The sequence below is a fragment of the Cnephaeus nilssonii genome (genome assembly GCF_951640355.1).
Source record: "Cnephaeus nilssonii genome assembly, chromosome: 9".
Taxonomy (NCBI): Eukaryota; Metazoa; Chordata; class Mammalia; order Chiroptera; family Vespertilionidae; genus Cnephaeus; species Cnephaeus nilssonii.
In genome coordinates this window covers 87,749,119-87,763,263 of record NC_137080.1, presented here as the reverse complement: position 1 = coordinate 87,763,263, position 14,145 = coordinate 87,749,119, and the positions used below count along the sequence as shown (strand labels likewise).

Sequence of the window (14,145 nt, the reverse complement as noted above, 5' to 3'; positions counted from 1 at the left end):
AAGCTCTGAGGAGCCACCAGAAATACTGGTCAGCTTTCCTGGGACAGGGTGTCCAGCCCAGAAATAATGGCAGGATCCCAGACCAAGTGACCGGTGGTGGGTGGAGGGAGCTGGCCATGGGGAAGGAAAAGAGGGCTGTCGGGATCCTGAGCCCCTGTCAGATGGCAGGCTCCAGCGGATGCTTCTGCCTACGGCAGTGTCAGGGGCTCACCGTGCCCAGCACAGGCCCAGACAGGACAAAGCACTCCAGGGAATGCTCGCTGAGCCAGCAAAGGAGGTGGAGAGCTGAGGGTTGGGAGATCCTACCTGTAATAGCTGGGGTGGGGCTGGCGGTGAGGGGGAGGAGGGCTCAACTATCAAGAACACACAACCTCATTTTCCTCTGATTTCATCAGCTACAATCACGTGAGCAAAGGTCTCTCTGCCCGACCCTGGGGTGTAGAAGCGGGGCAGGGCCACCCTTACAGAGCACTGGTACGCGCTAAGCACTCCCTCCTCATTCCCCCCTGTAAGGCAGGTCCCATCTCCGTCCGGATTGTGAAAGTTGCCCAAAGGTATGCTGTCAGTAAGAGGCACAGCTGGGACTCACACCTGGGTATGTAGTGCTTCAGAGATTGCACTTTCAACCACTCTCCATACATCCGACAAATCTTAGTGAGCACCACCTGTGTCGGGCATGGACCCAGGTGCTGGGAGCACAGCTGGAACAAACCCTGCCACAGTTCCCACAGAGCCCCAAGGCCCCCCAGAGCCCTACGGACCCCCCAGAGCCCCATGGGTCCCTGAAAGCCCCATGGCTTCCCAAAAGCCCCATGGGCCCCCCACCCAGAGCTCCACAGCCCCTCCCTTGAGCCCCACGGCCCCCCATGGCCCCACGGCCCACTCAGAGCTTTCATGCTAGTTGGTGGAGGGGACAGACAATACAAAGTGAAAAACCACATGCAACCAAATAACGTAAAGTCAAAATGAGACAAATCCTGTGAAGAAAAATAAGGTAGGATAGGGTCAAGTAGGGGCTGTTACACTTTTTCTGCAAAAGACCAGATAGTAAATACTTATGGCTTTGTCGGCCACACGGTCTCCCTTGCAACTACTCAACTCTGCAAAAGCAGCCTGGGAAATATGTAAATGGAGGTGTGGCTATGTTCCAACAAAACATCATTAATGGACAGTGAATTTAGGATTTCATTTAATTCCCACATGTCACAAAATGTAATTATTTTGATTTTCTTTTCCAATCTACAGAAACATAAAAAAAAAAAATTCTTTGCTTGCAGGCCACACAAAAAGGTGGTGGCCCAGATTAAGCCTGTGGGCTGTAGCATGACAACCCCAGGGACAGAAAGTAGCTGGCGTGTCTATGTGGAAATGTACTTTATTTTTCATTTTTAAATTGTATTTCAGGGTCTGTATAAGAGATGTTCTTAGAGTGGTCAAGGAGGGCTCCGCAAGGTGACGGCATCTGAGCAGGGACCTGACTGAAGCAGGCAGCGAGCCCTCCGCTCCCAGAGAGGGAGCAGCCAGTGCGAAGGCCCAGCACCGTGCCTGGAGGAGGCGGGGAGGCAGCGGGCGGGGAGGCAGGTCAGTGGGCCCAGGCCCCGGCGAGGACTTTAGTCTCAATGTGACAGCAAACCTCCGGCACTTACAAGCTTTGTGACCTCGGGCAAGCTAAAGAGCTTCTCTGCGCCTCATTTCTGAATGAAGTGGAATAACAATGGTACCCACCTCAGAGGATGGAAGGACCTGGTGAGCATAAAGCTCTGAATGAATGAATGCTGCCGAGATTGGTACTAATAACGGACGAGGCAGGAGCTGGGAGAAGTGGGGAGAGCTTCCGTCAGACTCACCCACGATGTCTACCACGTCGGGCCGGATGAGCGGCTCTCCACCGGTCAGCCGGATCTTGTCCACACCTTCTTTCACGAAGAGCCGCGCCAGGGTCAGGATCTCCTCTGTGGTCAGCAGGTCGGCCTTGGGCGTCAGCGGGACCCCCTCCTCGGGCATGCAGTACTGGCCTGCAGGGAAGGAGCGTGGGGGAATGATGACAGCAGCCGGGCCCGTGATGTGTCCACCCCCAACGGGCCAGGACTTGCTCCGGACCCCACCCAGACACTGAGGTGGTACAGACCCTAGGCCAGGTTCTCTCTGGGCCTCACCTTTCTCATCTGTGAAAGGGTAACACGCCCTCCCCACTGTGGGGGAGCTGAGGCCACAGGTTAAAGATAAGCCAGGTAGAGAGCGGGCCTGGCTTGAGGTAGGGGGACGCCAAAATGCTGACTCCTCAGTGCTGGGCATGGCCTGCCCGGAGGGCCAGGGCCGGGGCCCATTCCTTCTGGCATTGTTCACCCTCTTTCATGTCATCGGGTTTGGACAAACAGCTACCCTTCCGTGTGTGCGTCATGGGGTGAAAAGGCTGGGAAGTACTCTCTGGCCTGGCAAAGCCGCTGTTCTCTGTAGCTACAACCAGCCTATCTACTCCAGATTACTGTCCGCGCTGTGATGGGTTGGGAAACTCAGGTACTGTATCAGGGCCAGGTAGCAGAATGGGGTAAGGGAGGTGCGCCCTGGCAGGGGAGGGCGCCATCCCCACCATCAGTTTTGGTGGTTCGGTGCCATCAAGGATTGGGACCAGATCTGTGAGAAAGTCATGACCGCTCCAGAATTGGTCTTTTAAGACTGAATAGAAATGTTTGGTTCAACATTTACATATGCACACGCATATTTCCTGGGCCATGAAGTGAACACAGTTCTTACTGTGAACTACAGAGGAAGGAAGGGAGGAGGAGAGGTGGAGAGGGAGGAAAGGAGGGAGGGAGGGAGGGAGAGGGAGTGCCAACAAACTTGAGAAGTCAAGCAGTGGATACACCCCAGGGAAGTCCACGTGGGATTATGAAACGAGGACTCTGCATCATCTTGGCCCCAGATGACGTTGGGCAAGTTAATGAACTTCTCTAGACACTGGGGTGTCTCCACAGCTGGAGTGTTGGCCATGGGCCCTGCTGTGGACCTCACAGTTTTGGTGTCTAGCGGGGCACCCTGGCACATCCTGAACGCTGGGCACTGCAGGGCAACAGGAGAGAGGAAGAAAGAACCCTGAGGAGTGAGAGATGCAGATTCAATCTCAATCCCAAACACAACAGCAATCCTCTGCTCAAATCTAATCCCACGTAGAATCCAGATTCCGGGATCATAAAACTCAGCCTGGACCCCAATGTTGTCCTGAACCCCACCTGGTGAGCAAGGCAGAGGGCGGTGGGGAAGTTAGAAAGAGGAACTGGGGACACCGACAAGGATTGCTGGCATGGGGAGATTTCGGCAGAGGAACCGGAGCGCAGAGAGGGCCCAGAAGGAGACTCACATCTGAGGTTGCACTTCTCAGTGAGGGAGATCCGCAGGTAGCTGTGGTGGCGGCCAAAGCTGTCGGTGAGGAAGGCAGAGAAGGGGGCCGCGTGCTCCCTCAGGAACTGCCTCCGCCTGGACAGCTCCTGCAGGGACAGGTCAGGTCAGAGTGGAGGACAACGCAGGGGTGGAGCCAGGGGAGCCCGCCTGGGGGAAGCCCACCTCTGGGACATAATCCCTTCCCATCTGTGCAGCAGCACCTCTCACCTTTCCAGCCCGGTGGGTCCCGCAGCCCTGAGGGAGCTGGGGTTCCCCCTCCCTCAAGACTGCTCTGAGGGAAGGACCTGCTCTGTTGGAGTCCCGACCTGTAGGACATGCGCACCCCCGCCCTCAGAGGAAGCCTGCCCAGGAACAAATGACTCGCTATCTCTTGGACAGGTCCCTGGGAGAGAAGGTCCAGGAAGGAGGCAGGTAACTGAGGCACGGTGACACCACCGCTGCACGGCTGGGACTTGGTGAGCCACCTCCCCAACCAAGGCCTCCCCTTGACCATGGGAGGCAGAAAGAGCTCTAGGCAAAACCACCAACTCTGGGTGTCACACAAGCTGCCTCCCCCTTAACTATCTCCCTGTTGGCTGAGGTCCCCAGGGTATCCCCAATGCCCAGGAGGACCCAACAGGCCAAGCCACCAGGAGCAGATGGGGAGGGTATACACATGGGAGGGCTCCCCGCACATAGGCCAAGGGGGGAGGACAGCACAACCTGGGAGACCTGCAGAAGGAATGAGGCTCCCAGCTCCCAAGAGGGCAGAATGGAGGGGCAGGAATGACCGTGCAGAGATTAGTCTTTATCCTTCCCGATCCACTGCAGGAGGAAGAATTACCCACCCGTTGTCTGAGGCCTATAGGGGAGGAGGTTGCTGGAGGGTCCCTGGAAGGCCCAATCCCTGCTGGGGAGAAAAGAAGCAGCCGGCCTCACCTTTTCCAAAGTCTGACCTAGTCTGATCTCCCACCTTCAGAGCAAAACCCTGGGTCAAGACAGATGCTGACGAGATCATTGCTCCAAGAAGGAACATTTGCAAACCATCTTCAAGTTCCAAAGTATGTTCTCTTTTCAATTACTTCCCACACCTTCTCCATGGAGGATTATAACTAAGGCTTGGATAGGGTCCAAGAACACCCTCGGCAGAACTGGATTCAAATCCAGGTCTCTGATTCCAAGTTCTAAATTCCTTCCTCTGATTGACAGGGTGAGTCCCAGAAGATGCATGGGGCAGTACAACGGGCGGGCGAGGAGAAGCCATTTCTTTAGAACCTTTAGAACTAAGAAATCAGGACCTTGGCAGTCATCCCTGAGGCCGATGGGAAGGGCTCTGATGGGGCAAGAACCCTGGCTTCTGGGCCAGGTGTGACTTTACACACTGGGAAAGCGCCCTAACTCCTCAAGGCTTGTTTTCCCAGCTGTAAACTAAAAAGGAATAATGAGCTGAGGGGAGGGGCGGGGAGGGCCAGGGAGCTGGTAGGTATTATTTGTAATCTAAGAGGCAGAAGGCCTCAGGCCCTCCTGAGGTCCAGGGTAACTTCGCCTGCACCCAGGAGGAAGAAACATTTACGCCAGTGACCTCCTCAGCCCTGGCTGTTCCACACAATCACTTGGGAAGCTTAAGAAAAAGTTCCTCTGGAGATCAGTGAATTTGATCTCTGAGCACTTGTGATTTTAATCTCTCCAGGTGATTCTATTGTGCAGCCAGGGCCAAGGGCCACAGCCCGACTCGGGAGAGAGAAGGGACAGGAGTGAGGGTGTGGAGGGGTGGGGGTGCTCCCGTCAAACTGCCCTCACGCTGCCCACACTGAGGCCAGTTCCCCACGTCCTCTGAGGAACCTGCTCAGTTATGGCCAGTGGAGCAGCAGTCACTTCTCCGAACTGCCGGCTAATACCATCCTAACCATACCTTCCTCCCTCACTCCCACCTCCTTGCCAGCGGTAGCCTTGAGGGTGGGGCAGGGGACACTCAGAGCCAAGAGTCCCACTGGCCACCAGAGCCCAGGAGGTCGGACACCTGGGAATCCGGATGTAGGGCAGAGTTGCACCTGCTTCCCCATCAACAGCTATTTGCAATTCATTGATTTGTCAGTCACCCCAGACCCCACCTCCTCACTTGCCAACATGCCTCTCCTGTCCCTCATCTTAACATACAGGGGAGGTGGCTGGGTGAGGGAGGAGCCAAAATAAATCCAGGAATTGGGAGCAAGTGAGGGCCAAGGAGTATGACTCAGCAGAATCGGGGAGCCAGCAGTGTAATGGGGCATCCACAAGGAAATTAGATGCTCTGTTCTGGCCAGGCAGGGGCAGGCCCGATTCCACTTTGAGACCCGGAGTGACCTTATCTAGGTTCATTCAGACTCTGTACTGCCCGCACCTGCCCAGCCTCCTACACACACACACCCTCTCTCGCCCTCTCTCTTTCTCGGATATTAACAAGCCTCATCCCTGCCTCTTTTCTCCTCCAACTGCATATCCTTACTTTTGTTCTTCTAGTTTCTTCCTTTCCCTTAAATCTCCTTGAAGAAAAAATACCAGTGCCAGTCAAAGGAGCCCAGGACTCAGAGGGCACGGCCACAGGCAGGGTAGCAGCAATGCCTACCCCGGGAAGGGCTAGACATATCAGAATAGAAAGCCCCAGCTGCTCAGATTCCCAGGGCCCAGCCTGGACCAGGCTGCTTCCCGTGTGGGGAGCCCTCCTGTGGGCCTCGGTATCCTGGTATCTACACTACATGTCAGTAGCTCGTGGCAAACTGTGTCCACAAGCCAAGAGGCAGGCTCCTACTCCAAAGAGAAGGTTACACTGGGGTCATCACGCATTTCCAGGCTGGCCTCGACTGCCCACGTGGTGTAGCGTGGTACAGCGGCTCCCGACTCTGCTTGCCCATCAACATCACTGCAGAGCTTCTAGTACTGAGGCCAGAGCCCGCCAATGGCTCTGGGATGGGGCGAGCTTTGGATTTGTGTGTGTTTGAAGGGCTGGAGCTTCCTCCCTGCAGCCAGGGCTGAGGACTCCTGGCCCAGCCACCCCAGGACAAAAGCAGCAGCAGCTGGTTTACTCCGGGGTAGTTGCTATGGTTCTAGCACAGGCTTTGGGAGTAGGCAAACCTGAATTACAAGCTTGGCTCTGCTCCTTACGAACTACCTGTCGAGCTAAATGCTTTAAGCCTTGGCTTCCTCATCCATAAAGTGTGGATAATATTTCTACCTAACTCGATGGGCGGTGTTCCTGGCACAGAATAGGTATTAAATATGTGATTCCTGCCATTTTCTTAAAATAACTCCTACTTACATGTATTCAATCATCAATCAAGTATTCTTGAGCAGCACTAGTTGTGAGTGCTAGTTTTCCCACCCTTCCCAGTCCTGCAAGGCCCTGGCCTTCCCACCCACGGCTGGGACTTGACCTGCTGTCACACCACCAAGGCACCGATGCCAGTGCCAATAACCAGTTCTCAGCAGCCTACCACATGCTACCTGCTTACCTCTTGTCTCCCTGCCCAGGGCGGATTGGAGCGGAGTGGAGTGGCGTGGACAAGGGTAATACTAAGGAGTTAAGCGTCTCCCCGGGCATTAATCACTTGGGCATTAGATTTCAATGGTAAAGGCCAGCCCCGAATAGCTCTAGAGTATACACAGGGTAGCAGGGTTATTCAGGAGAAAAAGCACACGCTGAACTCGAATATCAGTGGCCCTGCCTGACCAGCAGTTTGCAATGATGTATACCCCGGGTGCTCCAAAATTACCTCTGCCACGTGAGAGGACTCAGCACAGCGCCCAGCCCCCCGCCTCACTCCCTCCCCCCTTACCCCACCCTAAGTGTGAGGTCTTCACATCTCTGGCTCCTGGCGAGGAGTGGCACACTTACCAAAGCTGAGCTTTTACAGAGCTGCCCAGGCTGGGAGTCCAGATAACACCCTGCTTGCCCTCTTTCTCTTTCCCTCCACGTGTCCTGCCCCAGGCCAGGCCCTGCGGTCCCTCCTACCTTCTCCTATACCCAGTTCCTTTCCAGAACCTCTCTCCACCATCTCTCCTTTCCAGCCATTTGCACACCTGGGTGCCGTGGCCTTGCAGAGTCCCTCTCTCCCCTGCCTGAGGCAGCTGGCCCAGCTCCTAGACCAGTCCCCTGTTGCCCCAACAAAGCCCACACGGAGCATGAGAGGTAGAAAGAGGGGTACAGTGCTTCTGGACTGGGGTAAGCCTCCTGGAGAAGATTTCCGGGCCGCCCATTCACAATGGCAGGTAGCCATCTCTCCCCTTCCCACAGCCCCACATCCCCATGTGCCCACATGCCCACGGCCCCACACGCCGCCACTTACCCTTTCTACATGTAGAAGCTGCTCAACCTGTCCTTGGACCAGTCCAAGGCCTCCTTTCAGCCAGCCTCACAGTGGCTCTCTCACATCCACGCCCCAACACAGAAATGTTAGCTACCCAGTGGCTTGCCCCTCTGTCTCTCCAAGCAACGCCTCCCCATCCCAAACCAGAGGGCCAAGGCCCTGTGCGGGGTGTGGGAAAAGGTACCTTGCAGGAAGGAAAGGGGGATAGGGGCCCAGGGGCCCCCACCCCTGCTCTCGCCAACTGGCAGGCTCTGGGATAGGCTGACCACATGTGCCTCCAGGCTTCTCTCCCCTGAGAGTCTCCAAGGCATTCTGTGCCCTCCCCACCGTGTCAAGACCTGAAGAGGGAAGGAGTGGCAGCCCAGGAGCCAGGGAAAACTGGAGGCCGAGCAAGACTGTAAACTTGGGGCTCCCTTTCCTGTGCCTACAGTCCATGCCCCTCACTTGGGTTTCAAACAATCAAAACTATCTGCTGACTCCACTGCAGGCAGATCCCCGTGCTGAGCACTGTGGGCAAATTCCAAGAAAGGCGGGAGAGCATCCAGCACTCAAGGGACAACCTGTCGGCTGAGGACAACGCCAGAGGGGAACGACCGAGACGGGCGGTCTGTGGTCCAATAGCTGACAGAATGGCTATCTTGAATGTCCACGTGGGAGGGGACTGACGGGACACCGCATGGGCCAGTGACAGCAAAGATAATAATTACAATAAATACACACTTAACAGAGCATTTACATGTGCCAGGCTTTGTTCTAAGTATGCGTGTGAGTATATATACATTATAATCCCTATAACCACCTGATTATTAGTCCACTTTACAAACGGGAAGAGGAGGCACTGAGAGGTGAGGTTCACACAGCTAGGAAGTGGCAGGGCTGGGCCTCAATTCCAGGCGCTCTGTCCCACAGTCCATGTTCTTCCCTGCTCATGACAGCTCCCTTCCCGGTGCAAAGGAAAGGGTAGGGGCAGCGTCTCCCCCGTCCTCCCCACAGGCACTAGAGTTTGAGTTCCTGCCCCTTTCCAGCCCTGTGACTCAGGGGAGATACTTCATAAGCCTCCACACTGAAATACACTCTGCTCTTCACATTTACAGACTCGACTCCATGCTTTACTGTGAGGTCCTCTCATAAAAGGTATAAAATGAACTAGAGGCGGGGGAGGAAGAAACCTCCCTTTTCTGGAACTGTTGAAAGATCTCTCAGCAATCTCTGCTTTCCTCCCTCCCCCTCAATGGAGTTCAGAGGTCAAGAATACTGAACATTTTCTCCATTCCCCAGCAACTGGACCTGTTTATCTGAGGACCCCAGAGGGGACTGCAAGTGAGGCTCCCCCTCATTGGGCAGTAGTGAGGGACGTGGGGGAGCAGGATCTGATGAACCCCAGGACTTGAAGGCTTGTGCTGGGAGGTGGGAGGAGAAGGACCAGATGGGTCTAGAACTAAGGTTTCAGCAAATAAAGAGATGCTTCTCCCCAAATTATTCTCTGACCACAGGCACAAAACAAGAGCAAACTTAAAACTTGTGATTATAGGAATCACTCTGAGGGATGCTGTCAAGGACTGGGAGGTGGGGGGAGGGGAGAAAGGGGCTCCCTACCCTGAAGAGATAGATATGGAACCCCTAACCTGAAGGGCCCAGGTCCTGCTCCCGGCTGCCCCTAAAGGAGGCTGAACCCTCCTGAAGGAAATGAAGATGAAACAGAAAGTGAGAGCCCTGTGACCACCCAGGTGACAACTGCCTATTGGTGGCACCAAGGTGACATTTTTGGGCAGTGTCACACTTTACAGAAGGGTGTCTCAACAACACCTGGTCATACCCAGACAAGTCCGCTGGGGGATGGGGAGGAAAATGTTTAAGGAAGAGGTTGAGCGTGAGGCGGCGCTCAGAGGGGTACTGATAACATCTCCTAGGACCCAAAGCCCTATCCGCCTGCCCCCCCCCCATCCCCGGAGGCCACTCAGACCTGGTGGGGGCTGCAGGGCTGGTGGGCAGGGAGGCGTTTAAGCAAGACCCCCAAGGAGCGAACCCCTCCCCCACCCTGAAGTATCTGAGAGACGGACAGTCCATCTAGGGAACATCACGGCACTCCTCTCCCCACCCCCAATTAAGCGACGAGGAGTCCCTCCCAGAAGCGCTGGCCCCAGGCTAGCCTGGGTGCTTCTCTGGGCAGAGGGGGCAGCTTGCCAGGCAGACGCTCCCGGGAGGGTGCAGATGCGGGCAAGCGGGCTCACCTCCGCCGCAGATTGGGAGGGCTCCCCGGGTCGGGGCTGCGTCACTGGAGCCCCTGAGCTGCAGCTCCGGACACTGGACCTCAGGACCCGCCGCAGCATCCGGGACACGGGCCGCGTCGCCATGGAGTCTGTGGGCCTGGCCGAGACTCGCCTGAGTAGCCGGCTTCGGGAGCACTCTCGCCCGGGACTCGCCGCCTTGGGTCATCCCGGCCAGGGCGGGCGGGGGCGGGGCCAGCGCAGCCAATCGGCGATGGTTCCGAGCCGTGCAGCCAATCGGAGAGGGCCCCGTGCCGCGCAGCCTTCTGGGAGTTGTAGTCCACGCCGTCTGCTCTCTTTCTATGCAGGCTAATAGTTTCTAGGGTTTGGAAAGCACAAGTTCAAACTCAGAGGAAAACCGAGGTCTTTTCCTACAGGCTTCTCTGGTTGTTCTGGTTCCGTACCTAGGCAGTAATGTAACTGGCACAAAGTTCTGTAGGCAGAGCAGGACTAGGGACAGGTGAATAAAGCATTGCTTTGGGTGCAAAATTTAAATAAGAGTGTGCCAATAAAGTAGGTAATCAAGATAAATAATACTTTAATGCAATATTTTGAAAAGTCAGAATAAATGCAAAAAAATTATCAACATTTTATATAAAAACATTATCTCACCCTGCATGCTTATAAATCATCTCACTCCCTCCACAGTAGTCTAGGCCCTGGTTGTAGGACGGTCAGCTGCCTCTTTCAAGGTATACTTCTCCACTTGTGCTCCCAAAGAACATTCACAATCTTGGCCTCACCGTTTTAAAAAGGAATATATGGAAGAAGTCATTGACTAAATGGATATCAGAACATTCACAATCTTGGCCTCATCATTTTAAAAAGGAATATATGGAAGAAGTAATTGACTAAGTGGATATCAGTTTTGTAATGCTTCCTACACTCCAAGCAAACTCCATGCAAGGCATCATGTAACACTACAATAATCCTGCAGTGAACAGAGTGTCAATCTTGCAGCTGAGGAAGCTGAGGCTTAGAGAAGTTAAGTAATTTTCCCAAAGTTGTATAGTTGATAGATGGAAAAGCTGGGATTTAAACCCAGGACAATCTGATTCCTAAAGTCAAAGTTTAGTCTGTGTTAGGAATGGAGGGGGAGATGTCTCTCACTCTCAGAAACAAAGAGCTACAGTCTTGTAAGATTTTGGATGGGAATGCACACTCAATAATGAATCTATGTGCTAAGAATCATTATACTCAAACCAGCCTATTATTGCATCCAAAACTCTATTGTTGTGGAATAGCAAGACTCAAACATCGACTGGAACATACTAACTGCCAAGTGCATATTAGGAAATGGGTATAGAGTTTCTGGTCTTGCAGAATTGACAGACTAGTGGAGAGGAAAGAATAACTGACTATATAACTGACTAGAACAGTGGTTGGCAAACTGCGGCTCGTGAGCCACATGCGGCTCTCGAGCTGCGGTTTGCCGCTCTGTTGACTAATGAGTTTGCTGATCACTGGGATAGGGGCTTAATCACAAGGAACAACAACAGCCTGTCATTATTGGAATCGAGAGTCTAGGTCAGTGGTCAGCAAACTCATTAGGCAACAGAGCGGCAAACGTGGCTCGTGAGCCGAGCCGCAGTTTGCCGACCACTGGACTAAAACAAAAGGCAGCAAGACCATCAGAAAAGCTGAAATGATTTTAGCCTTAGACTCAAGATTTCTTATGATGTTATTCAAAATTCAGACAATACATTACAGGCGGTTAGTGTGAGTCTGGATATGTTTGAAACTGGTGGGGACAGGCCTGACAGAAATCTGTTTACCAAGGGCCTGAGGACCACTGAGGACTGTTCAAAGCTCCGTCCACTGCTAAATTTGATGTCTGGATTTGTCAAGAGAACTGGGTGTGGGGATGAGGAGAACAAATACCATATTTTTGCAAGTGAGAAGTCACATGACATAATAAACTTGATCCAGTATCAAGTCCTTAGAATTTAGAGGCAACGGAGATTCTGTACTAAGCTATTGACGTTTCATATTACTGCTATAACAAGTTGCCACAAATTGGTGGCTTAAAACAAAATGATTCTCCCACAGTTCTAGAGACCAGAGTTTAAAATGAGTTGTACTGGGCCAAAACCATGATGTTGGCAGGTGTGCTCCCTCCGGGGCGCTGGGGAGAAGCTGTCTTCTTTGCCTTTTCCAGCATCCAGAGCTGCATTCCTTGGCTCACAGTCCCCTTCTTTATCTTCAAAGCCAGAAGTGCAGCATCTTCTCTCTGTGACTGCTTCTATCCCATGGCCGGCTTCTCTTCTGTCTTAATTCTCCTTCTGCCTCCTTCTTATAAGGATATTTGTCCTTGGATGTAGAGACCACCTTGATAACCAGCCCCCTGTCTCTTGTGTCCAAATGGATCTGGCCAGTAGGAAGCACAGACAGGAGATCAGAGAGCAGAAGGAGAGAGAATTAAGAGTATTGCCTTCTCCTGCTCCCTGCCTGTTTTGATGTGGTTGTGGCAATGACTGTGCCCTTCTAGAACTATAGCTGGTGTCACACAGCTCCTCTGCAATGAGTCCGGATCTTGCCAGGCCCAGTAACACCATTCCTAACCCTGTCCTTTGGCCTGTGGTGGGGTTGTCTTTCCCCTGTTGATTGCCACGAATGCCTCCATATCCCTGTTGGCCACTTTAACCCTGCCCACATCTCAAAAATGGTCTCTTCAGTTAAAAACCCCTTCAAAAATCCCAGGTAAGTATGCTGTCTGATCCTTGCCGGTTCCATGACAGATGCAGGACTCATGGATTTCTCCCTCCCATAATCCCCTAGCTTCACCTTTGTTAAAACAGTGGCAATTTCAACAGAGAGACAGTTTGTTTGTTTATTATTTATTTAGTTGTAAGCCCTTTGAGGGTGGTGCCAAATCTAAACCATTTGTAATCGTAGCACCTAGCATTGTGTTTGACGCACAGTAAGCTCCCAATAGGTGTGCATTAAATGGTACATTTTGTATCCTTTACTTGCCTTTCTAGTCAGGTGGCTGTATCAGTCAGGGTGAGACAGATTGTGCTTTTATAACAAACAAGCCTAACATCTCAATGGCTGAAAACCACACATGTTGTTTTTCATTTGTATTATATGTCCAGCAAGGGTTAGCTAGGGATGGTTCCCCATCAATGTTGTCCTCACCCTGGACCCCAGGCTGATGGGGCAGCTAATAACCACATGGAACATTGACAATTACCAAGAGGGAAAGACTACAGCAAAGAGCAAAGTGGCTCCTGGAGCTTCTTCCTGAAAATGTCACACATCACTCTGCTCAGAGCAAGTTGCATGGCTACATCTACACTAAGTGGCCAGATTATTATTATGATCTCTGAATGCATAATAATCTGGCCACTCAGTGTGTGTGTGTGTGTGTGTGTATTAAAGGCCCGGTGCATGAATTCGTAAATGGGTGGGGTCCGGCCAGCCGGGCCAGGGGGAGAGGACATGGGTGGTTGGTCAGCCTGCCTGCTGGTCGAACTACTGGTCAAGGGGACAATTTGCATATTAGCCTTTTATTATATAGGACATACATTATATATGTCCTTGGATATAGAGACCACCTTGATAACCAGCCCCCTGTCTCTTGTGTCCAAATGGATCTGGCCAGTAGGAAGCACAGACAGGAGATCAGAGAGCAGAAGGAGAGAGAATTAAGAGTATTGCCTTCTCCTGCTCCCTGCCTGTTTTGATGTGGTTGTGGCAATGACTGTGCCCTTCTAGAACTATAGCTGAGTGGCCAGATTATTATGTGTTCAGAGATCATAATAATCTGGTCACTCAGTGTAATTTCAAAAGGAAGTGAACCTTAACCTTCCCACAAAGGGTTCCTGGGAAGCAGATATTAGTAAAAATCATACACAGGAACAAAATTCCCCTTGTGCTCTAATGTGCCATCCAGGCTTTTCCATTCCTCTGGACAACTCTTCCTTTTATTCATCCCTGTGGCTCCCCTTGCATACTGAGAGCAGCCCTGGTGGCCTTACATGTCTGCACATGTCAGCCATACTCCCAGAGCCATGAAGCGCTGATGTTAGCACTCTCTTGCTTAGAGTTTGCCATCGGCAAAATTAAGAGGAGAGTTTGTAATAGTTCTTTAATTTAGTGGTTCTCAAAGGATTTGTTTCTGAGGTCAACTATTTGCATAATAATGCTAAGATTTA

The 14,145-nt window shown here is 52.6% G+C and overlaps 1 protein-coding gene across 3 annotated transcripts in view; it reads right to left on the bottom strand.

The window, feature by feature from the left end:
* The window catches only part of MOCS1 (molybdenum cofactor synthesis 1), a 42,253-nt gene extending 32,097 nt beyond the window's left edge, over positions 1 to 10,156 (bottom strand). For all 3 annotated transcript variants that reach the window (XM_079780792.1, XM_079780793.1, XM_079780794.1), the window contains exons 1-3: positions 9,953 to 10,156; positions 3,359 to 3,485; positions 1,848 to 2,015 (exon numbers count right to left, since the gene is read on the bottom strand). In XM_079780792.1, the coding sequence (XP_079636918.1) occupies positions 1,848 to 2,015; positions 3,359 to 3,485; positions 9,953 to 10,075 (418 nt within the window). In that variant the 5' untranslated portion in view covers positions 10,076 to 10,156. The remainder of the gene's footprint in view (positions 1 to 1,847; positions 2,016 to 3,358; positions 3,486 to 9,952) is intronic.
* Positions 10,157 to 14,145: the final 3,989 nt, after the last annotated feature.